The sequence below is a fragment of the Paroedura picta genome, chromosome 15 (genome assembly GCF_049243985.1).
Source record: "Paroedura picta isolate Pp20150507F chromosome 15, Ppicta_v3.0, whole genome shotgun sequence".
Classification (NCBI taxonomy): domain Eukaryota; kingdom Metazoa; phylum Chordata; class Lepidosauria; order Squamata; family Gekkonidae; genus Paroedura; species Paroedura picta.
The window spans coordinates 7,628,831-7,654,299 of record NC_135383.1 but is presented as its reverse complement, the minus strand read 5'-3'; the positions used below and the strand labels follow the sequence as shown (position 1 = coordinate 7,654,299).

General features: G+C 48.8%; 1 protein-coding gene across 6 annotated transcripts; it reads left to right on the top strand.

The window, feature by feature from the left end:
- The first annotated feature begins 744 nt into the window (after positions 1-744).
- CCDC30 (coiled-coil domain containing 30) lies at positions 745-25,245 on the top strand. Of its 6 annotated transcripts, none has more exons than XM_077312113.1 (25): positions 752-920; positions 1,581-1,763; positions 5,267-5,387; positions 8,705-8,895; positions 9,934-10,023; positions 10,544-10,697; positions 11,518-11,630; positions 12,218-12,313; positions 12,843-12,949; positions 14,684-14,876; positions 15,408-15,503; positions 15,948-16,073; positions 16,709-16,846; positions 17,401-17,570; positions 17,876-18,110; positions 18,377-18,556; positions 19,472-19,681; positions 19,840-19,997; positions 20,878-21,043; positions 21,345-21,466; positions 22,041-22,182; positions 22,425-22,561; positions 23,011-23,209; positions 23,472-23,539; positions 23,954-25,245. In XM_077312113.1, exons 1-25 carry the CDS (start codon positions 903-905, stop codon positions 24,153-24,155), a joined length of 3,615 nt encoding a protein of 1,204 aa, XP_077168228.1. In that variant the 5' UTR covers positions 752-902; the 3' UTR covers positions 24,156-25,245. The 6 variants fall into 6 exon arrangements, with proteins under 6 accessions (XP_077168232.1, XP_077168228.1, XP_077168227.1 ...); XM_077312112.1 differs by having other exon boundaries at positions 753-920; positions 11,515-11,630; XM_077312114.1 differs by lacking the exon at positions 9,934-10,023 and having other exon boundaries at positions 754-920; positions 11,515-11,630.
- The last annotated feature ends 224 nt before the right edge of the window (positions 25,246-25,469 follow it).

The window sequence follows — 25,469 nt, the reverse complement described above, 5'->3', positions numbered from 1 at the left end:
ATTGAGTTCATACAATGTCATTTCTTCCTTTATAAATTGCCTTTTCCCAAAATGGGCCCCCAAAGTGTGCTCTTCTACTCCCATCTTCACAACAGCCCGGGAAGGAACGTTTTACTGTTACACATTTAACCTACAAAATCCGAGTCCAGTGGGACCTTTAAGACCAACCAAGATTTATTCGAGACGTGAGCTTTCGAGTGCAAGCACTTTTCCTCAGACTAGCTTGCACTCGAAAGCTAACGCCTTGAATAAATTAATCTATATTGGTCTTAAAGGTGCCACTGGACTCAGATTTTGTTGTGCTACTTCAGGCCCACAGGGCGACCCACTTGAACATTGCACCTAAGGGAGGTAAGCCCATGACCCCCACCCCTGTAACTCCTCAGTAAACATCCCCAAAGTAATGCAGAGCCTTGTGGGACCTGAAAAAGATTGAACCAGGTTTCATCCCAGGGTGAACCTTTGTGAACTACTTTGTGCTGTACAAATGACAGTGCAAAAACAGGAGCCCCAGTTTTAAAATGATAAGTATGATAAATAACATTCCCTTGGCCAGTCTTGATGGTGCTGGCCTCGCGTTCCGTTTTACTCCAGAGTAGCTTGGGCCTAACTTTTGAGTGAACCCTGCTTGGATTTCCTGAAGGGCGTGTGTGCGTGCGTCTTCTTTCTTATCAATTTCTTAACGATAATAATATATCAAGCCAGTTTGGGGGAGGGGTCGAGCGAGAGGGAAAACAGAACACCCCGAGGGGGCGTGGCCACGGCTCCGTTGCCATAGCTCCCTGCGGGCCGCTCGGCGCGACGCCTGGCTCGGGCGACAGGGTAGGCCTCGTTGCCATGGTTTCCGCGGCCTGGCTTCGGTCCCGAGGAATGAGCCTCCCCACGCGTGCCACCGAGCCCGTATGGAGGCGGCCCAGCCGGTGAGTCCGTGGTGGGGGGGAGACGGGCCGAGGGGAGGGGGTCTCCCTTGCTGGAGGGGGGGGACACTTTCGAGGGGAGGAGACATTCCCCCCCCTCCCCTTTCCTGGATGAGACGAGCGGGGGGGGGGGGGTCCTTCTCGTCCAGGTTGCCAGATCCAGGCTCTGGGGACACAGCCTCCTCAGCAGGCCTCCTCTTTTTTAAAAAATAAAATACTACGGCAGACTAGGGGAGCTTTGGGCAGTATACGATGCATATAGACTACAAGGGAAAGCAAGCATTGTTTTTGAAGAAGCATAGGCTCATAGAGTTGGTAGGGACATCCAGGGTCATCTAGTCCAACCCCCTGCACAGTGCAGGAATTCACAACTACCTGCCCACCCACAGTGACCCCAATTCCATGCCCAAGTGATGCCCTGCACCAAAAATCTCCAGAATCCAGCCTGGCCTGGAGGAAATTCACCTTCCATCCCACAATCGGCAATCAGCAATTCCCCGAGTATGCAAGGAAGGGCCACAAGCGACAAACACTGACACACCCCTTCCTGCCCACCCACCCACCCACACAAACTGAGTTTGTAAAATCAGCATTTCTGTCAGATGCTTCTAGTCCCCATGATGGCCTACGTTTGAGACACCATTTTCATATTACTTTCCACAGGAACAAACCTATGAGGAAGAGCTGAGGCAGAAGCTTGAGGACGAAGGGCTCGACCCAAAAGCCTCGCCAGAGGAAAAGCTTTGTTATGTTTGGGGCCTGTTCCTGCACAGCCGAGAGAAGCTGCACTCGGCCACCAGTGAGTTAGAACAACTCAAGCAGCAGCAAGTGGAAGAGATGAGAGAGGTGGGTGTGATGAGGCACGGTTGGCAAATTTAAGATTGGGCTAGCCATTACCATCAAGTTCCACCTGGGAAATTCTGCAAGGTGTCTAGCTGACCATAGAATAGAATGTTTAATTTCCCATTATAGGGTCAGGATGGTTCATGCAATTGCCCTGGACTGTAGAATAGTTCCAACGTGAGCAATTCTGGGCATGCCTTCTCAAACTCATTGTTATTCAGTGAGGTTTGTGTGTATGTCTGTCCAGTCAGTTTTGATTTATGGCAACCCCATCAATGACCTCCAAAAAGTCTTCTTGTTAAAAGTCTTGCTCAGGTCTTGCAGTGTGTGGAATGCAGCTTCCTTGACCAAGTCTCACGTTGGTTCTTCTTCTTTTCCTGCTGCCTTCAACATTTCCTGGGGTCAGTGAGGCTTCCAGTGAAGAACATGTCCTTAGGACAGCAGCTGTGGAAGGCTAAAGCACTTTAGAGTAAACGCTTTCAGAATAACAGCCCCAGATGTGGTCAGTGGCTTTCCTGAAAGTACCATTGCTATAATTTAAGTACATGTCATTAGACTAAGTGGCATGCCATCTGGGAGGTGTGGTGGATGCTAAGCCACAGTTAGTGGGTGAGCTGGGTCTGCATTATTCTAATTTGGAAACTGAGCCTCAGGGCTGCTGTGGTATAGTCTTTGGTCTTATCTGATGCAAGTGTGGTGCAGATAACAGGGCCCGGGTTTCCCAACTGCAGTTAGAGCATCAGCTGAGCGAGGGTGACACAGTGCTTTGCATGCGTAAGTCCAGGCTTACACATGGAAGCATTGCTGGTATTCTGTGCAAATGTAATACAGCTGGGCTTTCCAGTACCTATCAACAGGGGCACTGGCCCTTTTTTTAACTGGACATCCTGGGGATTGAACCTGGGGCCTTCTGTGTGCCAAACAGATACTCTACCACTGAGCTATGGCTCAGTGACAGTGACAAATTACCCAGGACTTGTTCTTTTAAACTTGCAGTAGGTGGCAGGTGCTTCGTGAGCCTGTGGACAGGCTTTTGCAGTACGTGTGGTCAAATTTGGTGTGAGTCTTGCTTTAGCGCTGCTCTAACTTGGTGCAGCAAAATGCTGAGCATGCCCTTTATAAGACAGGATTTGTTCATGCGTTGTGTTTGCTTAAAGTACCCTTTAAAATATTGCAAGGGCTGAGCGTTTTGGCTGTAGTACGAGCATGTTATTGTAAAAGCGTTGTCTTTTTCTCCATCTAACCGTGAATCATCTCATGGGGCTGGGAAGTCTTTGAAATATACATTTTCATCCTGCAGATCAAACAACTGGATCAAACGACTTGAGAAATCATAAGGTTTCTTAAGAGGCGACTGACTCTGCAGTGCGAATGTGTGCAAATAAGCCCTGATTCAGACTACGACTTCTTTTCCCTTTAGTACATTGCAGAGATGTCCAAAGATACGGCCGTATCTTTTTGTTCCATTTTATTTCCTGCTTTTCTTTGAGTAAAGACAAGCCAGTCCCCTTCCCCTTACGTCTCAGTTTCCTGGTTTTGTGCTAGAATTCCCTTCTAGTTACCATAGATGTTTGGAATGCTTTCAGTGAAGAACACACAAGACACGATCCACAGGGAACTTTCCTGTGCCAGTCCTGACAAAAGGCATGGGATTTGCGCAGGGACCATATCCTGTGAGGGCAGTGGCTGTGTGCTGTTTGAGCTTCAAAGTGAGAAATAAGGACAACAGGATAGATTGGCACAGGGGGCTTTCTTCTTTCTGACGCCAATTATCCATTTTCTTTATCGGCTGTTAGAAGTACGCTGGAGCGAGCCAGAACCGTGCCCTGTGGCATGGGAACCCAAGGCCTTCTTCCCATGTTGAACAGAAGCTTCCCACGTCAGTCTTTTTGAAGGACCTCTTTCTGACAGCCTGCCCTGCTGTGGGGAACAGAGACAGCCAAGGAAACTGGCCTCATCCTGCAACAAACAAAGGAAGCACAATATGTATGCCCGGATCTATGTCAGTTGGCTTTTCGGTCATGGAAACTCACAGAACCCAGATAGGCTTCCCGGAAGGGTGTCGCCTTGTGCACCCCACTACAGGAGAATAGTCTTTGTTGGGTCTTGCACCCAGTCGTCTAGAATTATATTTTAAAGGAAAAGAATTAGGTGTGTTTCTCTGGAACGCATCTCAAGAATGGGAAGCTGGTTGCAGGGGATGGGGTGGGAGGGAGGGGTGCCCACTGGAACTCATTAAACTTGTCGGCGATTGCTTTAGTTCCAACGGCTTTCAAACCATGTCCCAGGGAAATCCTAGGTCTTGTCCCTTGAAGCTGCCTTATACTGACTCACACCATCACAACCATTAGTCTGCTCAGACTGTCAATGGCTTCCCAGGGCCTCAGGTAGAGGTCTTTCACATCACCTGCTTTACCTGGTCGGTGCCGGAGATGGAACCTGAGAAATTCTGCATACCAAGGAGATGTTGTGCCATGGAGTCACGGCCCCTTCCCAGTAGGAAGCTCCTTAGCGGTCCCTTACGCAGAATATTGGTAATGGTGGTGAAATTTTTGTGAAAGACAGCCTGTCTGCTGTGAGGGATGTTCAGATCTCCAAGGAGGTGTTGTGCTGTAGAACAAGGCTCTCGGTTCATGTGCAGGGGCTAGCAAGTTGCAAGAGGCTTGGCAAATGTGCTGAGGCTCCTGTTGCTTATGCTCAGGTCTGCCTCTGGTGGATGCGCAAGAGATTTCCAGGCAGTCAGGGAAAGATCCTTGGAGATGGATAAGATCACCGCTTTGGGTGTATGTGCAGCGCTCATGTGCTTTAGGCTAGGCTTGATCCTGGGAGGATCTGGATTGCTGATGATGTTGCTTTCTGGAAACATGGAGATCACAGGAAATGAGCTCGATCGCCCTTGGAGAAGAGTGTCCCTCCCTGACCAATTATGTGACAAACTCCTTTCCCACCATTTGAAGACAGTGGGAGCGTAATTTTACAGCCGAGTTGTACAAAGCCACAGCTCCCTCTGCTGATCATTTTGAAACACGGAAAGTTGTAAAGCGCTCAAGATGTGTTTGTCTGTAGCAGTAGATGACTGGGGAAGGCACTGGCAAACCACCCCGTATTGAGTCTGCCATGAAAACGCTAGAGGGTGTCACCCCAAGGATCAAACATGACCTGGTGAAAAGAGCAAGAGTCCAGTACCATCTTCAGGACTCACAACATTTGTGGCAAGGTAGGAAGAAATGAGCAGCGACTCACAAAAGCTCCTACCCTGCCACAAATGTCTTGAAGGTGTTCCTGGATTCCTCAGGCTCCATCCCAAAATGTACAGGTATTTCCCAACCTGGAGCTGGCAACCCTAGCATCTGCCCATTTAATGCACCTGTCAGAGTGGATTTTAGCTTTCTAAAGTTTTTGCCCTGGTGAGTCCTTAAGGAAGTGCAGCAAATTAGTATGACTGACCCTTTGGAACTGATTTCTTGTTTGGGAATGTCCATCTTAGATTGTTGCTCCTCTTTCAGGTGGAAAACTACGTGGGTCACGTCCGTTACTTGACAGAGGCACGAGATGCCCTTGCTACTGAATATGAGAAAGAAAACAAGCAGCTTAGAATGGAATTTATGCAACTACAACTGGAGCATGGTAATCTCTGACTGCCCCCCCCTCTCTCAGCTAAGCACATCAGAGCCAGAGTCCTTGAGGCGTGAAGCTAGCGCTGCTTTCTCTGAGCTAGTGAAGGCAGTAGTAACCAGAGAAAGCATTAACTTTTCTCTGTGCCAGTCATGTTAGCCCATTGAGTTCAAGTCTTGGTTTGCTGAATGCTTCCCTCAGGCTTATCCGCCATATTCTAAACAGCATTACATTAATTTACTTTGCTGGAACCCAATGAAATATCTCTTCCTTTGGGCTTTCCACACTGGGGATTTCAACAACTCTACCCAAACTTACACGATCTTTCTGCCTCTCGGGGACTCAGGTGAGTCTTGCCAGCTGAAGTTATCCTGCTCATCCCAAAAAGCTTCTTGTATGCCAACTGTGAAACAAACACATAATAAAATTATTTAGGATGCTTTAGGATGCTTAGGGCTGATCCTGCGTAGAGCAGGGGGTTGGACGAGATGGCCTGCATGGCCCCTTCCAACTCTATGGTTCTATGATTCTATGAAAATCTCAGAAAACTCAACTGGCAATGGAACAGATTATTGCAGTAGCTAGAGATGTGAAGGCCTGTGGAAAAAACTCCCCACAATTTTCCCAAGAATGTTTTGTGACCAATTTTGTCCACAATTAATACGCTGCAACTTGTTTGCTGATAATGCGCCGTTGAAGCATTTGGTGTTAGAAAGCTAACCTTGCTCTCCGATCCATGAATTTAGGCAGATTGTGAGTGGGTGGGCAGAAGGGACTGTGTCCATACTTAGCTCTTGTGGCCCTTTCTTGCATGCCCAAAGAAATGCCAGTTGCCACTTTGGGGTCGGGAGATTAATTTCCTCCAAGCCAGATTAGCCAGGGATTTGGGGGGGGGAGGGTTGGAGGGGGGGGCATAATCTGGACGTGGAATTGGGATCACTGTAGGTAGGCATGTAGTTGTGAGCCTCCCGTATTGTGCAGGGGGATGGACTAGATAACCCTGGAGATCTCTTCCAACTCTATGATTCTGTGACATGCTGCAGTTTGAACAGTGACTGTATGAGACTGTCTCTGTCCAATTCCACATCTCACTAAGGAAAGCCTGGGCACCTATGAGTTCTCCTGATCCTGCAGTAGCTGTGTCTGCTATTGCAGCTGTGGAAAACCCACAGAGTTGAATGAGGGTAGCCAGCAGCAAGCTTTGCCCGACTATGGCCTTGTCTACTTTCTGGAATTTTTTGTGCGCTCTAGAGGAAGTATCAGTGCTGGCCGTGGTCTCCAAGAACCCTGCCTTACGTAGTCTCAGGGAACCAGCCCATTAAAGCAAGTAACAGGAAGGCTTTTCAAGAAATGCCATTTTGTTCCATTGCATTTCATTCTTCAGGAATTGCATTGGGCAGCCCTGTTCCAACTGCATGGACACATGCACGTGCATGCCCACACAATCTTCCTATTGCCACTTAAATTAGTGGTGAAAAAAAACCAGATTTTTGGGCTGGAAGAAGAGAGGATCGCTACCGTCTGCTCGGCATGGCTGTTTCTGCCCTCTCGGCTGGTGACTCCTCTTTTCCATCCCCGCCGCTTGTCCTCGACCCTTTTCTGCTTTCCTTCCATAAGCGGCCGTTTAAAACCCAAGCACAGGGACAGCACGGAAACCTTAAGGGTTTTTTCCATTCGCCGAGCAGATGGAACTGGCAGGCGAGCAAAAATGTGACATTGATTTGCATTGACCTGGATTTTCTCCAGCCGTGAGCACATGGAACTGGGGCTTGGGGACAGGGGCGGCTCTGCCTCGTTCCAGCAGCCAGGCTGCCTCTACTCTTGCATTTTGCTGAAATGCAGCTCATTAGGAAAGGCTGTCTTTGTTCTCTCCAGCTTGCTTGTTTCGTTGCTTTCCCACCATCTGGTCAGGCTAGAAAGGTTTTGTGAATGCCGGTCACCAGAAAGACGATTGCTTTTGCATGAAGCCAGAGATTACTTTCTGTAATAGGGGGCAGATCTGGGTGGTGGTCGGCCATGCTGTGCCAGTTGCTCGAGGCTGGAAATAATACTAATTTTTGTTAAAAAAATTCTGAAACTACACGTGACACCCAGAATGAACGTTTCTGTTTGCAGTTCAAGGGATTTGGCAGCTGGCCTGAAAAGGTAGGAAAGAAGCTAACTTACAAACTACATGTGCAAAACAGCCTTGGCTTCCAGAAAGTGTTTGACCATTTTTCTAGGCATGCCCACGATTAGAGATGAGGGTCACTTACAGTGAGATTGTTTGCTCTAGTTAGCCTTTCTCAACTTTTTGACCATTGAGAAACCCCTGAAACATTCATCAGGCTTCAAGAAACCCCAGAAGTGTTGCAATCGTGCAGAATACAATTGGGAAGCAGAGCTGTATATATGCTTTCCTAGGGCCCCTCCCCACCCCCTCCAGGCCCATCATTGGCCATTTTGGGAAAGGTTGGTTGGTTTGACATGACCATGTATGGTCATAGCACCCAATAAATGTTTAACAGGTTTTAAAAATCTATACCAAAATTAATTAACTCCACCCATTTGGGAAATCCTGGTTGAGAAAGCCTGCTGTAGATTGATTAATTTTAAAATGTTTAATAATTTGGGACTTCTAAAAAAAAATCACAGGCTTTGGCACATAGGCACTTGGATTTCTGAATCGGAACGGGACAATTGACATGTAGCTGTAGTGAGCCAAACACAATCCAAAGCAGAGGTGAAACGAAGTTCACCCGTTGTAAACACTTAAATAGTAAAACAAAATATGAATTCTCCTCTGTATTTCTCTGTTGTTTATTTTCCACATTTGAGTTTTGCTATCTGGATAACCAGTCAGTTTCAAAAAACGTCCATGGGTGGTGAAGAAATCAACAAGGACCAGATGTTTCATTCTAGGCTCATAGCCAATTTGAAAGCAGGTTCCCCCTGAGAAGTTATTTATGGAAAAAGAGCTTTTGAAGACGTAGCCGTTGTTATTATTGTGGATTAGCTAATAGACAACTTTCCGAAGCATAAATCAAGGGGATTTTTGATTTCCTTCGGTGTCTTCACCACTGATCAAAGTTATTTGAACGCGACTTGTTATCTGGAGAGCATTCTGGTGAAGACGCAAACATGTTTACACTGAGATAAATAAACAACAGAGAAACACATATTTTGTTTTACTATTTGAGCGTTTTCATTGAGTGCATGCTCTAAACTTTAAGCTACAGCTTTTTGAGTGGAAGCATGCAGGTGTGCCCCCATGGCTCCAGGTCTTTCTCCGTCAGCAAGTTCCCCATTCATTTTGTTCTACTGTTGGACACCTGTGTTTGCTCTTTCAGAATCCCAGCAGAAAGAAGTGGAAGAAATGCTGGAGCAGGAAGGCTTGCTGGATATAGCCCACAGCGGTCCCAGTGAACAGATTGCATATTTGCTGGTTGAAAGGAGCACTTTGCTGGAGAAATTGGAGGGAATGGCGCAAAAACTTGGACCTCCCAGCTGCTTGGAAAGCCTTTGTACTGCACAGTTTCAGGTACGCCATGCTGGCTTATAGACTTGGCTGCTAGGGTTTGCTTTCCCTCTCGTTCAAGGAATATTTAATTCGCTGGTTGTTATTCCTGCTTCCTGCAGGGGCATCATACAGACCCCTTTCTTGGGCTTGTTCAGAATGTTAATGTCAGCGTGCTGTTAAAATGGCCACTCCAAGCATTTGCCTGTGTGGAAGATGGTGACCAATTCTAAAGAGGAGAACTGAGACCTGTGGCCAAAAACGGGTCACCTGGAAACTATAACTTCTATATCGTTGCAGCCATAGCTGTCTAAAGGACTACGAAAAGAGTCCGTCTGCAGATAGTTCAAATTTAACTAGCTTTGCGGTTCCATTTTCACTCCCCTCGCTCTTCTTGTATCAGAAACGTTGAGATGAAGATCAGGTGCAAAAACTTCCTCCCTGCAGGGTGCATTTCCACAGTGACACCCTCTCCCGTGCTGTGGGAAAACACCCAGATTCAAATTACATTCAGGGGCAAACAAGTGGTGGTAACAAAGTAGCATGTGAACGATCCCCAGTTAAGAGCTAATACCAAGGAAAGTTTGATGGCCGGAGGGTGGGGAGAAACAGGGGAGAATGATGTGGTTCAGAACAGTTCACTCAAACACCTCCCAAGCTGACATTCAGGGGGAGACCGGCGTAACACCCTTAATGGCTGTTGCGACAGGCTTCTCATCCGGGCTGTGACCCTGGCTCCGTAACTTGCCTTGTACACACCTTGCAAGTGATACACAGAATCGACTCTCCCAGTTGTCTATTCTCTCCAGGGATTTGGGGCAGATGGCATGCTGTTTATCTCCTGACCGCTCTGTACCAACCAACCCTAGCTTGGTTTTCCTAATGCAGTTTTCAGAATACCCCCTCCCCCCCGAGCTTGCTTGAGGGCAGACAATCTTGTATTTGTTTACAGAGCAGTAGCAGAAGGGGTTTTTTTTTAAATGTTACATCTGGCTTCACTTTAAATATGCAACATCAAATGCAGATTCTTTGATTTGTAATCACTCTTTTTTTGTGCGGAAGAACGAATTGGATCACATCCATCAGACACTAGAAGAGGAGCTTCAGCAGCAGTGCGAAGCCATGCATCGTACCAAGGAGACCGTGAACACAGTAAACACTCCACCCTTTTCAGTTTCATGCGTAGAGCAGCTTTGGAAGGTGAAACTTCAGCATGAAAGGTGGCAGAGGGGGATAGAGCAGGGGTCTTCCTGGGATCTTCTCAAGTCTCTTCAGCATCAGTGAGACGAAGTGGAGTAAGGATCGGTTCTTGACTGTGAGGGAAAGGTGTTTTGTGGAAGAAGCGAATAGGTACATGGGAAGGGGCTGTGGCTTGGTTGTAGCGCATGTGCTTGGCATGCAGAAGGTCTCAGGTTAATCCTTGCCTCTCCCGTTAGAAAAAAGGATCAGTCAGTAGGTGATATGAAAGACCTCTGCCAGGGATAATAGAGAGCCGTTGCCAGTCTGAGTGGAAAATACTGACTTTGAAGGGCCGAGATTCTGATGCAGTATAAGGCAGCTTCTTACGGTACACATCCTTGCGCACAGAGATGCATCACGAGCTGGCTGCATTGATGTGCCTAGTGCCCCAGCCGCATTCGTGTCCATCACAAGAGTGCGGTTTCTGTTTTAGTCTCATGCTGAAGAACTGGCAAGAGAGAAAGCCCTGCGAGAGCAGGCAGAGCAGGGCCTGGACGAAGCTACCCACCGCCTGCAGATGTCTCACAAAGAGATCCAGAAGCTGACGGACAAGCTGGACATGCAGAGGAAAGAGCAGGGCACGCTGGGTGAGTTGTGCTTGTGATTCAGCATTTATTGCCGTATCTTAGAGCTGTATTCTTTGGTCTTTGCAGCACAGTTTCTTGAATGGATTTCATTCCTATGGCTTCCTTCAGAGAGCCCTTAAAAGGAAGTCCTCCCCAGAATCTCAATAAATGTAGCTGTTTCGTAGTATACCATGGTAAAGCATTCGTACTAATTATATTCACGCGTATGATGTCTCAGAATTCTCACAGGAAAGAGTCAGAGGGGGAACCAGCAAGGAACGAGTCTGGTCAGAGTGTAGGTAGCAGGGCAATCAGATCAACCATTCTGTGAGTGTCCTGTAGACTTGATTGTCAGCAACTTTCTCCCTGAAAGCTCCCATTTGCTAATACAAATCATGTGGAAAGGTCATCCTGGAGCATTAAGTTAGTGTAGACTCCAGAACAGTAGCTTCCCCACATGGTGCGATTCCGAACTCTCCTGTGCTGCTTTGGGTCGATCGGTTTTTCAGACAGATTTGCAGCAGGGGGTGCATCCACAGCAATTTCTAGATGAAGCTTGTTCCTCCAGATTGATAAAGATGTCGGCGGATTTCTCTGTCCAGCTGACCCTTGAGTGCCCGAACCCGTGAGACACGTATAGAGATCTGCAAGTAACGTTCTTTGAGGAGCCTGTCCGTGAATCGGCATCTCTTTGCACGTAAATCCCAAATGGGTTTGCAATGTCCCATTTTTAAGACTGGTGCTGAAAGTGCTTGATATAAAGGTTTTCTTTTTAAAAATCAGACTGGGCATTTGATATGTTTCCGGAATTGAGTTTGTCATTCTCATTTGTCCCTAGAAGCCTCGGAACTGCAGAAGGCCAAGGAGCACAATCTCCGGCTGGAAAAAGAGATCCTGGCTCTACGCAACAGAGTCCGGTTTCTCGATTCTGAGAGAAAAACTATGTTGGGCCAGGTAAGCCTAAGCTAAAGTAGGGGGAGCAAATTCACGGTGATAAAAACCAGCAGAGGTCAGGCTGCCACGTGAAAGTACTTCCTTGTAATTCAGTATCAAGAATGAATGAAGCAAAGGGGCATCTTGTGATGGGTAATGTGGCGCAGGTGTAGCACTGCCCATCTTTTACCTGCATTAAGAGGTCAGAGGGCTCTCACACTCTCCCCCCTACCTCCCTGTTTAGCATTAACCCACTGCTCAGTTTTGCATATGTTAATTCCAAAAAGTGAAATAATCTATGTGCAAAACAGTAGGGCACCAAGAGAGAAAGGATGTGGGAACCTGCAGAAGCAGTCTGGATTTTATTGTGATGCCGGCACTGGATTACTGAGGTTTCGGGAGTACGTTCTGGATGTGGGCAGTTTGTGAATGAGCAGGTAGCAGAATAGTGGACAAGATGCCTTGCAAATTCTTTTCATTCTTGGAAAGCTCTGTCATTGTTTGGAATGGACAGAAGATTAATAATTAGTTTGGGGTCGGTTTGTTTGTTCGTTCTCATTTGCAGCGTTTTTTCCCCCCAACAAAACTGTTTTTTTTCTGTATTTAAGATTGATGACAAGCTCAAGGAGGAGGTTCCAGAGCCTTGGGAGCCTGAGTGTACTCAGATGAATGATTCCGAAGACTTTGAAGGCTCCTTGTTGCAGGTGATTTCTAACCCCTCCCTCCCCCCCCGGTCAAACTTAAACTTGATTTAAATGTAATGGTGATGAGGCAAGAACATTTGCAGAACTTTGCCCCTTCTCTTCTCTTCCCCACCCTATTCCCTCCTGCACTGCATGGCTCTTAGTCTACCCAGGTGCCACAACCCTGGAAATAAGCTTTCTCAAGGTCAGAAAGGAGGTCAAAGGAAATGTAGGGGGGGATTCATTAACCTTGTGTCCGCAGATCACTCAATCCAGCACTCTGGGGGAATGCAGGAGCAGCGTGCTGCCATGATGGTTTTCTCAGGCAAAGTGGAAGAGCTACCTTGGAAGTATTTATAGCTGTCCAATGAGAAAAGTCCACTCCCATTTCAACGGGAAGGGGTCGCGAGGTGTCAGAGGAGCTAGCGACAGTCCAGGAGCAGTACCATCTGGCTCCCCAAGCTAAAATTCCTAGTTCAGTAGTGGATTATTTCAAGGATCTCTCCTAGGTCTTCCCCTGTGTCGCCTTCTGAAGACTTTTCCCCTTTAGTCTCAGGCCCAAAAGGAAGCGATGAAGGCCGAAGAGGCCAGTGAGTTGCGGGAAGCCACCTCAGATGATGAAGGAACACCTGAGAAGGAGGAGAACCTTCACAAAAGGTGAATAACTTGAACTCGGTGTTGGGTACAAAGACATCTTGCTGCTGAATGAGGATTTCAGGGATCTTCTGCCAACTGAGGAAGTCTCCTCTTATAGCAGAAGGGCGTTTTTGGATCCGACCAGTTATGAAACCGACCCTAAGCAAGCAATTCCTCCTTCCTTGAATTCCACAAGCTGCCCTGAAACTGACTACATCTATTCGTTTTGTTTCTACCTACTGTTATTTTGTGGGGTTGGTTGCTCACTGTATCTTTCTGCCCCAAGCGCGGTCTTTTTCTGGACTCTACCAGGACTAGACTGGTGGGGACATTACAGGGATGGCTGGCTGGTGATTTCAGTCTTGGTTTTTGTTCCATAGGATACAGAGAGTCAATACTGGGGATGCCGCGTCATTTCCCTGCAACCTATTTTATGGGGTACTCCAAGGCCTGGAGCAGTCATCAGTGTTGTTTAGGAAGCCGCTGAATTAGATTATGGTAATTTAGGGATCGGTTGCCATCAATATGCTGATCACACTCCGCTCGGTATTTTGTTAATTGTGCCAGCGGGAGCAGCTGTCTGGATCCGGCTGCCATGGAGAGGCGGGCGAGGACAAACAAGTCGAAACTGAAATTTATTATGTTGCTGTCCCACCTTGCCTCCCAGGGGCTCCGGGTGGCACAGATGGTCTTGTCTTCTCAGCCCATTATAGTTTCCCAGCCGTGTGATAGGGGTTGAGCTAGCAATGCCAAAAGTCATCCAGGGGGCTTCATTTCTCATAACATTTGAAACCAGGCCCAGCTAGTGGGAGCAGACTGGGAAGTGAAAATGGTCCTGGGTTAAGCTAAGCTGAGCAGCCCTGCAGGGCCATTCAGCTCACCGGGGGCCAGTAGTGGGCACTTGCCAGTCCACTGCATAATCCCCCAAACTGGAACAGGGCAGGAGGAGATTGTTGAAAAGGAGGAGGAAGTATTGGTTTTTATACCCCGTTTGTCACTAATGGACGGAGTCTCAAAGCGACTTCCAATCGCCTTCCTTTCCTCTCCCACAACGGACACCCTGTGAAGTAGGTCAGGCCGAAAGAGCTCTGACAGGACTGTTCGATCAGAGCAGTATTACCAGGGCTGTGAATATCCCAAGGTCACCCAGCTGACTGCATGTGGAGGGACAGGGAATTAAACCCGACTCACCAGATTGGAAGTCGCCACTCTTAAACACTATACCAAGCTGACAGTAACAGCTTCTGCTGGGCCAAGTTACCCCTGAGGCCCAGGCAGAATTGTCGGGCCTTTTGGTGTAGTGGTTAGGAGTGCGGACTTCCAATCTGGCATGCCGGGTTCGATTCTGCGCTCCCCCACATGCAACCAGCTGGGTGACCTTGGGCTCGCCACGGCACTGATAAAACTGTTCTGACCGAGCAGTGATATCAGCGCTCTCTCAGCCTCACCCACCCCACGGGGTGTCTGTTGTGGGGAGAGGAAAGGGAAGGCAATTGTAAGCCGCTTTGAGCCTCCTTCGGGTAGGGAAAAGCGGCATATAAGAACCAACTCTTCTTCTTCTTCTTCTTGGCTCTGTTCGCTTCTAATTGCCAATGGATTTCTAGGGCAGTAGGAAATTTCCCCATAAGTTAAAGGTTCAGCCCATCCCTGCCCTCTAGTCTTAAGTCCAGAATTCTATGCCACAGTGGTCCCCATTGACTCTCGGGGTGTCGCTCCAGCGCCTGCGGCTGACTTGCCGGGCTCCGATTGGTGCAGGTGCCGCAGAACCATCGAGGAGGCGGAGCGTCACAACTCCCAGCTGCGGCACAAGCTGTGCAAGCTGGAGCGAGAGCACGAGGACTTGGTCGAGCGGAACGAGGAGCTGGAGTCCCTCCTGGGGGAGATGCAGAACCAAAGCAGAGAAGAGCAGCAGCGCTTTGAGCGTGAGACCGATGGGCTGCAGGATGAGGTAGATTGGCTCACCAGATCCTCCAACCCTTTTGTGGGGTTTTTTCCACGTTGTCAGATGGACACGGTTTCTGTTCCTCCCATCCCCCAGTCTCAGGATGACTAGGGGCTGCCTCTGGCCAATTCACACAGCCACAAACTACAGTTTGTTGGGGTCTTTTTAATTCCCCACCTGGAACAACCCCTCCTCCTCAGCGGCCACCACATTGAGTTCCGAGATGGCAGAAACGTGGGATATAAATTTAGGAAAGACTATAGTACATGTGACACCTACAAGCCAGCAGTGAGCGCATGGTGCGTAGTGCATGGTGCAGGTCAGATCTGAACCAACCCCCTTCAAGCCCCGCTTCTGAACTACAGCTGGCCTCACTGGCTCTTAACTGAACTCCACGTGATTTCATTTCTGGTTTCCCACTAAATGGGAAAGGTGATTAATGGGGCTCGGGTGGAAGAACTTCCACATGGACTGTCTCGAAAGTCTTCATTGATCAGAAAACTTCTCACAGGAACCATTTTGTTGTTGTCATCGTAGATCTCCCATTTAGAGGCAGAGTTATCTGAAGCACAGAAGATCCAAATGGTTGAGACAGAGGGGGACACAGCTAAAGGACTGCAGGATCACCAAGAGGTGAGAAATGATGTTCAAGGAATTCTCGAAGGCTTTCACGGCTGGAGTCAACTCACTGTTATGAGTATTCCAGACTGCGTGGTCATGGTCTGGTAGTCCCTGACATTTCACTGGCAACTGGCTGGCATCTTCTGAGGTAGGAGGAGGCAAGATGGGAATCTGGCGACATGGATTGATTCTCATCTCGCTGTGTCTTACCTCTGAAGATGCCAGCCACAGTTACTGGCAAACATCAGGGACTAAAACTACCAGATGACACACATAACCTGGAATACCCAGAAGCGGCAATGATGTAGAAGTCTGAGAGTTCTAGAATGGGCTTGGGTGATGCTCACTTGCAAAAGGTTCCTTCCAGGGCCTACGCTGATGTGATCGTTCTTCAATGCACCTTTTCTGCTTTTGGCTGTCAGCAAACCGCTGCGTTCTGCTCCTGATTGGTTACAGATGCTGAGAATTCAACAGGAGAAGATCCAAGTGCTGGAAAGGAAACTGTCCGAGGAGACAGAGCGGAGAAAGCAGCTGGCCCTCGACCTTGAAACTATGCAGGAGGTGCTGAAAGATGAGAAGAAGGTGTGCTGTCCCCAAATTAGCATCTTGGATTCGTTTTTGGGACTGCTTTAGGAACTGGGTGCTGTAGCTAAACCTAAGCTTTGCTCTGAGGCCTACTATTGACATCAGGTTTTCTCAACCAGGTTTTCATGAAGCCTGGAGGGGGTGGGAAGTGGGGCAGGTGGGCATGTACACAGCTACGCTTCTCAACCCTTTTCCGCACAATCACGCTATTTCTGGGATTTGTAGAAGCCTGGAGAATGTTTCAGGGGTTTCTCATGGGCAAAACATTTGAGAAAGGCTGATCTAAGTAATACATCCAGTGGAAGAAGAGTGGACGGGAAAGGCATTTGTTAAATGGCAAAGGGAGCATTCTCTATCAGGTAGATCGAGAGTACTGTGGCAGTTTACAAAGTATTTTACCTTTGGCTGTATTCTACCCACTCCATCTCGGACAGTGTTTCATAGTGCTGGAAAAGGCACAGAAAAAGGTAACTCATGCAACCAAGTTGTTAGAATGTGTCATAACCGAGGCCTGAGTTCAGGGGCTTGAAGATTAGCTTGTCTTCACCTCCCCCCCCAAAAAAGAAAAAAAAATCTAATTTGACTTTCTGCAAAGCCAGTGCTTTTATTAAGCCCTTGGCTATTTCAATCAGGAACTGGACTGCTCAAAGTCGGAACTTCTGCGACTTCGTAGTGAACTCCCGATGCTTCAGCAGGCAGCGGAGGAAAGGGCTTTTCTTAACGTGACCCGTGAGAAAATGCAGCAAGAGAATTCCCTGCTGGAAAGCAAGGTAGGAATTGGAGTCAGTTGAATCATCGTGTTGTGAACAGCTTGCGAAAACTGCCTTGCGTCGTCCCATACTTCTGGCATCCCTTGCCCAGTGTTGTCTGCTTGGATTGGCAGCGGCAGTTCAATTTGCCGCTGCCAATCCGAGGGCTTTTGTTGGCTGGCTTCCTAAGATCTGGAGAGGCCGGGATTGAAGTGGGTATTTCCTGCACGGAAAGCGTGAGCATCTCTCCAGAGGTGCTTTGATATCATCTCCGATCCCAAGGCATGAATGCTTTAGGCTGATCCTGCATTGAGCAGGGGGGTTGGACTAGGTGGCCTGTAGGGACCCTTCCAACTGTATGATCCTATAGCAGCAAGATCAGCAGAGTGCCCCTAAACAGTCTCTCATCCCCTTTTAAACTCACGAACAAGCCTTTGTTTAAACATGCACAGTTATTTTCCTTGACAAAATTCTAGCTTCGGAGATTCATCTGAAGCAACATGGTTCCAAAGAGCTATAGCTGTAGGTCTAAGTGCCCTTAGTTTATCTCCATATTACCAAATGTCTCCTTTCAGGTCTCAGAGCTATACCAAGAATGCCAGGAGTTAAAAAGACTCGTTACGGAACGAAAAGGCACTAGCGAAGGGCTTTTAACCAGTAGAAGAACATCCTCAGAGCTCGTTTTTAAAGAGGAGACTTTGGAAGATCAGATCCACAGCCTAGGAGAAGAAAAGGAACACCTGTGGTAAGCCACTCACAGCCATTGTTTTATGTCACTACTAGGGCACCCCATTCTGTGGGCAGGGCTTGCCTCATCAGCAGAGAGGAGAGTGCATTTCCCTCTGCCTTTATTTAATATGGTCATGACTCAGAAGCCACTAAATTTCCTGGCCTGCATACGCCTATCTCCATTGTAACGTTTGTAATTATCCCAGGCTGGGATAATTATGAAATGTATGTGCCCTTTAAATGGCATCTCTCTCTCTCTCTCTCTCTCTCTCTCTCTCTCTCTCTCTCTCTCTCTCTCTGTTTCTCTCTTTTGACCTCAAGCATCCAATTGTCAGACCGCAATAAGAAGATAGAGGAACTTGAGAAGCAGGTCACAGGGGGTGATGAAGAAAAACAACTCCTGTGGGAAGAAAATGCCCAGTTGAGGAAAGACGCCCTCGCTCTCCGACATCAGCTGAAGAACGCTCTGAGGGCAAAAGATGAAGCCGCTGTTGCAGAGGACTGGCCCCTCAAGCTGCAGAATCACACGTGGAACACACAGAGTGACACGAATCAGGTAAAAAGAAGACGACGAAGACGTCGAAGATATCCCTCTGAAAACAGGAACGGCCCCTGCCCAGAAGAGTTACTATTCCAGCTTAGAGGGTGGGAGAAATAGTAATGGTGAGGGTAACCAGGGACAAGGAGTCGTTCTTAGAAAGTGGCTTAGAAGGATCCAAGATCTTGCCGTAACACTTACAAACAACCCTGCAGGGGAAGTCAGGACTATCATACCCCTATTACAGGCAGCCATTAGACCAGGCATCTGTTTTCTCACCACAGTGCCTGCCTGGCGAGAGACTCCTGTGGCAGCAGCAGCAAGAGGAATTCCAGCAGCTCCGGCAAGATTTTCAGCGGGTTCAGAACGTGTGTAGTTCAGCGGAGAAGGAGCTGCGGTACGAGCGGGAGAAGAACTTGGAGCTGAAGAAGCACAACATCCTCCTCCAGCAAGAAAACATCAAGGTGGGCGCCCTGCTGCCCGCAAGGTCGGAAAACCCAGCCGACAAGTGGGCTTTCCTGTGCTTGAAGCTTCGGCGCTGAGAGCCCAGCATGCATCTCGTTTAAATTTGCCTTGTATGTAGATGAATGTTTGGCTGTTAGCAGCTCCAGGGGAATAGCCCTGGGGCCTGTTAAGTGTGGTGAAGTCGCGTCCGATGTACGGCGACCCACTGAACCAATGAATTCCAGAACATCTTGTCATGAACAGCCTTGCCCAGATCTTCCAAACAGGGCCGTGGCTTCCTTGACTGAGCCAGCCCATCCCCTCTGGGTCTCCCTCTTTGCCTGCTGCCCACAACTCTTCTTAGCAATGATTGCCTTTTCCAGTGACTCCCGTCGTCTTGTAACGTGACCAAAAGTATGATATCCTCACTTTGGTCATTTTTGCTTTGGGGGAGAGTTCAGGCTTGATTCGCTCCAGAGCTTATTTGTCTTTCTGGCTGTCTGTGGCATCTGTCAGGAGGGAAGGAGGCACAGTATAGCCCGGGCTGGTCAGATCTCAAACTAAACAGGGTCAGTACTTGGAAGGAAGCCTGCCAAAGAAGACTCTGCCGAGAAACAATACGGCCACCACCTCTGCTTCTCTCTTGTCTTGAAAGCCTCTTGCTGGGACCAGCATAATTCGCCTGGTTTCCACAAAGTGGCCAAGAGCAGCACCATGGGGTGGGCTGCAGACGTGCAATCAGCAGGGAGGAGAGACCAAAGCGGCTTCTCCCTGCCAGCACTGGACGCAAATGGACCAGAGCCGGGCTGGGTCCGGGAGGCACAGAACTCCCCAGATGTGCTACAGAGTCCTCATTCATTCCCTGACAGACACGAGGGCTTTGTGATGTGTAGATGGCGCCCAAGAACACATCCCCTCCCTTGTCTTTTCTTTAGATCAAGGCGGAATTGAGGCAGGTGCAACTGAAACTCTCCGAGGCCTCCAAGAGCTGCTCCTCCCTCACCTCTCAGTGGGAACTCAGTCGCCAGAAAGTCAAAGAACTGGAGCTGGAGGCGCTGAGGCATTCCCAGGCCGTCAAACAGCAGAGCAGCTTGCAAGAGAAACTGGCGCAGGAGAAAGCCAAGGCTGCTGAGGCGGAGAACAGGGTAGGAGCCTGTGAGGGAGGGGAGGCTGAGAGAGCCCTGATATTCCTGCTCGGTCAGAACAGCTTTCTCAGTGCTGTGGCGAGCCCAAGGTCACCCAGTCGGCTGCATGTGGGGGAGTGCAGAATCGAACCTTTCATGCATTCTTCAATTCCCCCCAGATTTTGGAGCTGCAACAGAAGCTGAAGGAGTCCGACCATCAGGCACGTCTCTCTGAGACACACGTCACGGGGCAGAAGCGGCTGGAGCAGGAGCTGAAGGAGGCCCGAGAAAAGGAAGCCAGGGCACAGCGGCAGTTTCAAGAGGAGCGGCGCATCAGGTACCGCGGGTGGCCTCCCCTGGGATGTTTGGGTCCGCATCTGCGTTTCCTTTGGGGTTTTCCAAAACAATTGGGACCGCCCAGCACGCTTCCATCTCATCTGGGCTTGGGGGTGGAAGTGATGTCATCTATTGCCAGACATCATTCTTGATCTAGGCCAGGGGTAGTCAAACTGCTGCCCTCCAGATGTCCATGGACTACAATTCCCAGGAGCCCCCTGCCAGCATTCGCTGGCAGGGGACTCCTGGGAATTGTAGTCCATGGACATCTGGAGGGCCGCAGTTTGACTACCCCTGATCTAGGCCTTCTCTCCTGCCACTCAGCAAAGCTAGGGCACGAGGGAGGCAACTTTGCAGAATACGTTTGGAAAGTATTCTTTAAGAGCTGGCTCCGAATAACTTCCATAAGATTCTGAATGGCTAAGCCCCTCCCTTTTAGCACCGTATGGAATCTGTGCCCCTCGTGTGACTCAGAGCAAGAGCGACATAATGTTTAAGAGCGGCGGCCTGGCGAGCCGGGTGTGATTCCCCACTCCTCCACATGCAGCCAGCAAGCTAACCTTGGACTAATCACAGTCTTGCTAGAGCTGTTCTGAAAGAGCAGTTCTGTCAGAGCTCTCTCATCCTCACCCACCTTCCAGAGTGGCTGCTGTGGGGAGAGGAAGAATCAAGGGGGTGGCAGTTTACAGCGGATGAGTGATAGGATTGTGAGTGTCCTGCATAGTGCAGGGGGTTGGACTAGATGACCCAGGAGGTCCCTTCCAGCTCTATGATTCTAGATGGATTTTAAGCCACCTTGGGGCTCTTAGGGTAGTGAAAACCTGGGGATAAAATCCAGCTCTTCTTCTTATCCTTCTTCTCCCCCCCTCCCCTTGACCCAGGAAACTCCTGGATCAGCAGATGGAGGATCTCCAGCAGCAGCTGAGGCACTCCCTCGAGAAAGAGACACAGCTCACCAGGACTTTTGCCAAGGTGCAGGTCCAGTGCCAGCAGCAGGAGGCGCAGCTGCGGGTCTTGGAAGAAGAGAAGAAAACCCTCTCCAATGAGGTACGGCTTCAGGGCCCTGCAGGGTGGGCTTTTTGCTGTTGGGTTTCCGCACACACAGCACCCTCCCATGTTTTGCAGAAGGGTCTGAGAGAGGATGTGGGATCTCAGCGAGCCACACGGCAGCACGGGCTGTGTCAAACTAAGGGATCCAGATGGAGCCGCAGAATTCTGCCACCTCTGGCACCGCATCCTGCCCCTTTGCGTATTCTGACCGCTGCGTTCGGGAATAGCTAACGCTTCCAGACAGCTCCCCCCTCCGAGAGACCCTGACAAGACTGAAAACACCAACTCTGCTTTTCAGCATCTGCACTGTCAAAAGTATAGCCAGAAACTCTCGGAGCAGCTGTTGGCGTTGCAGCGGGAGAAGGAAGTCTTCCACGAGGAGTACAGTCACATCCTGCAGCAGGTGGACATCTCTGTCAGGTAACCTCCGGCACAGGTAGGATTAAGGACAGGAGATGCATCTGCTGCGAATTTCTGCTGCACAAGGCCATAGGGTCAAGGAAGTCAGCTGCTTTTGTTAAGCTCAGCCCACCTGGTAGTGCTCTGAGTGACAATTGTCCAAAGATGCAGAACCTGTCTTCCCACAGGTTAGTGAAGGGAATAGACCAACGGTGGTCCATATAGTCCAACATCTGCTTTCGTGCAGCCAATCAGTTATTTTGGAAGGCCAACAAATCAGAGATGTGACCTTCTCCTTGTGTGGCATCCTAGCACAGACATTGAGGTTTAATCCGTCCATTCCTCTTTTGAAGCACTCCATGTCTGTGGTCGTCACAGCAACCCTCTGTAGTTTAGTTACTCATTGAATCCTGAAGAGGAAGGGTACTGTGGTGTGGATGCTCACAGGCTGGCCTTTAAAAATAATCCATGCATTTTTACCTTGGATTTCTTTAGAGTCAAAAACAGTTTGAATGGTACATGGTGGGCATGGGGTACTGTGTGGCTATGTAGCTCTGGCCTGCAGCCACCTGTGAGGATTTGGTTGCCTCCTCAGGAGACATAACGAGAGGCATCTCCGCCACAAAGCCAAGCTCCGGAAAGCCAAGGAGACCTTCATCTGTGAAGTGAAACAGCGGGACACACGCATCAGAGAACTTGAAAACGAAATGATGTTGACCAAGAGCCAGATGGAAAAGGTGGGGATGGTGAGAAATTAGAGTTAGCTGGTAGGTCAAGGTCTCTCTTAAAGAGCCGCTTGTATAATGCCTAACTGTTCAGGTATTTCGCTGAAGCTCTTTTATTTTTCTTTGTGCTGTTTGGGGTTAAACACTCAGGCAGCTTTAGAGGCAAGTGTGAGTAGGGGTGTGTGTTGCAGAATGCCCAGAAGACCCTTGGCACAGCAGCCCCCCCTTTTCCGCCTTGTTTCCCCTGATCACAGGACCAGCTGCTGACCAGACAGGTGACCGCAGAGAACGAGAGCTTGCTGCTGGAGAAAAGGGAGCTCTTGCAGCAGCTCCACGAGCAGGAAGAAGTAGAACGGAGCAACAGGCTGGTCATCTCCTCAACACAAAACAGGTAACTGCCCCTTTACAATAATACTAAATTGGATGAAAATGTGCAGTTGTGTCATGTAAATCAGAGGCACCCTGAGTCTACTGACCACCACATTTTTTGGGCACCCATGAGTTCCAGTTTCATGGGAGATGGAGGGAGGTGGGAGAAATCTTTCCACTTTCTGCACTTCATGTGTAATTGCTTCAGTCGCTATTCCCCCCCCCCTCCATTACCTTATGTTTTCTCCAAATGCAAAAGCATTTCATTGTAGCAAAGGTGCTCAGATCTCATGGCCGTTTTGCTTGCTCTTTCCTTCCCCTTTTCCAGCTTTACATGGGGACAACTCAAACTGTGCCTAGTATTCTAAGTGCAGCCTTTAGCTCCCCAGGGTCCAAAGAGGAGCAAAATCGAAGAACTTTTTTTTCTTGGGGAGATGTGGTATTGACGGTCCTTCCTGGGGGTATTTTCAGAGTGCGATTTTTGGATGAAGAAAACAAGCAGCTCCAAGAGCACACCCTGCAGCTGAGAAGTCATGTGGGCGCCTTGGAGCGTGCCCTGCGGAACATTCACAACCACAACTTAGAAGTAAGAACGCCCGGCTCAAGCCTTGCCTGTAGCAGGACTCCACTCCCACCATCCACCAGCATGCCTCCTCTCACACCGCTAGGGGTAAGGACTGACCCCAGACCCCCTTTCTCCCTTGGTGCCTTGCTATTCTTCCCATACTTTTCTCAGGAAATGGTTTGGTGCCGCTGTGTGTCTTTAATTGCCTGACCGAAGAAGAAACACAAGGAGAATCTTGCCCATTTGTGTCTCCTCTTTCACGTATAGTGTTTCCTGGTTATGTATTGACAGCCTAAGAAAGCCAGAGTTTTAACAGTTTAAAACGTGGTTTAATTTCCTCCTCTCTGTATGCTGAATTCTTTCCCAGGAACTGAGGAGCGTCGGCTTGCCTGAAAGCCAGCCACAAAGCAAAGTGCTGCCTCTTCCCAGCATAAGGTACGGTACCTGTACTCTGTGTGTGTGAGTTACTCTGTGTGTGAGTTGCAGGGAGCCTGCAAACGCCTGATGACTTTGCCTTTCTTCTGTTTTGTTTGTCCATCCCCACAACAAGCAACAAATATGGTCTGATTCCTAAGCCATGAACCCTTTCAGTGCCCTAGAGCAGGGGTAGTCAACCTGTGGTCCTCCAGATGTCCATGGACTACATTTTCCATGAGCCCCTGCCAGTGTTCGCTGGCAGGGGTTCATGGGAATTGTAGTCCATGAACATCTGGAGGACCACAGGTTGATTACCCCTGCCCTAGAGCAAGCAGCTCCTACTCAGCTACCACCTCACAAGCGGGTATGTAGAAAGGACACAGTTGATGCAGCTGACCTGCCTGGCCATCACGGGACTGATTTCTCTTCCAGCTTCTCTCCAGTGGGCCTGCCGGACTCGTTCAGCCTTCTGAAAGCCATTCAGGGTGGCAGACATGAGGATGCAGCAGAGAGCTCTCCACTCTCACCTTCCCAGCCTTTGGAGATTGGTTACCTAAATGTGGCCTCTCCAGGGGATTCCACCAGCTGCCACAAGGAGGAACAGGAACAGCCCTCTGGCTCTGATAACGTCTAAGGCAGGAGTGGTTGAACTGCGGTTCTCAGGATGTCCGTGGACTACAATCTTCCATGAGCCCGTACAGGCACCTTCTCTACGGTGACAAAGGAAGGAAGACAGAGAAGAATTGCAGAGGGGTCCCAAGAGGCAGTTTTCCACAGCCGTTTGGTCCTGCTTGTCTTGTTAACTTGTCTTGTTAACTTTGAGATTTTAAAATCAACGACGGAAGAAGAGTTGGTTTTTATACCTCGCTTTACTCTACTAGGAGTCTCAAAGTGGCTTACAATCGCCTTCCCCTCCCCAAACAGGCGCCCTGTGACATAGATGGAGCTGAGAGAGCCCTGATATTACTTCTTGATGAGAACAGTACTATCAGTGGTGTGATGAGCCCAGCTGGCTGCATGTGGAGGAGCGAGGAATCAAACCCGGCTTGCCAGTTTAGAAGAAGAAGAAGAAGAAGAAGAGTTGGTTCTTATATGCCGCTTTTCCCTACCCGAAGGAGGCTCAAAGCGGCTTACAGTCGCCTTCCCATTCCTCCCCCCACAACAGACACCCTGTGGGGTGGGTGAGGCTGAGAGAGCCCTGATATCACTGCCCGGTCAGAACAGTTTTATCAGTGCCGTGGCGAGCCCAAGGTCACCCAGCTGGTTGCATGTGGGGGAGCGCAGAATCGAACCTGGCATGCCAGATTACAAGTCCGCACTCCTAACCACTACACCAAACTGGCTCTTTAGAAGCTGCCACTCTTAACCACTAACCAAAAGAGTCTTTGGAATATTTTTTTATTGGACTTGTACAGATGTAGTTAAGAAACTGTTTTTGTACTGGATTTTTAAATATATATATATATATTAAAAACATATTCACTGTACAGTTGTAGTTAAGAAAACTATTTTGTACTGGATTTTTAAAAACCTATATGCCCACTGCTTCAGATACATTGAAATGGAAGTGACCAGTCCATGCACATCAGTAGAGCAGGAAATTAGCAGACAGCATAATGCTTAACAGGTGCAAGGACCAAAAAGGAATAACAAGCCTACTTTATATGGTCAGCTCTTGTTTGGATTTAATTCTGTGAAGCAAATAAATATATCAAAATTGGAAATTGATATCTAAATGTACACTTAATGGTGGAATGCTGGGAGTAACAGGCTGTTGCACATACTGGTGTTGGTTGATCACTTCAGTCCGGGCTCTACAGCAAGAGCATTCAATGCAGAGATCCAGAATGGCACTGCAACCACCTGGAGAGGCCCATGTCCAGTAAATGTTCTTTGGGTATTTTTGTTTGTTTTGTACAGCTGTTTTGATGGTACTTGGTGGTTAGCA

What these genes read in the sequence shown, in the direction of transcription:
- CCDC30 (XM_077312112.1), top strand. An exon ending in CTGCTGAGGCGGAGAACAGG is followed by an intron (nt 19,682 to 19,839) that starts GTAGGAGCCTGT and finishes AATTCCCCCCAG; the next exon opens with ATTTTGGAGCTGCAACAGAA. An exon ending in CTGCCTCTTCCCAGCATAAG is followed by an intron (nt 23,540 to 23,953) that starts GTACGGTACCTG and finishes TTTCTCTTCCAG; the next exon opens with CTTCTCTCCAGTGGGCCTGC.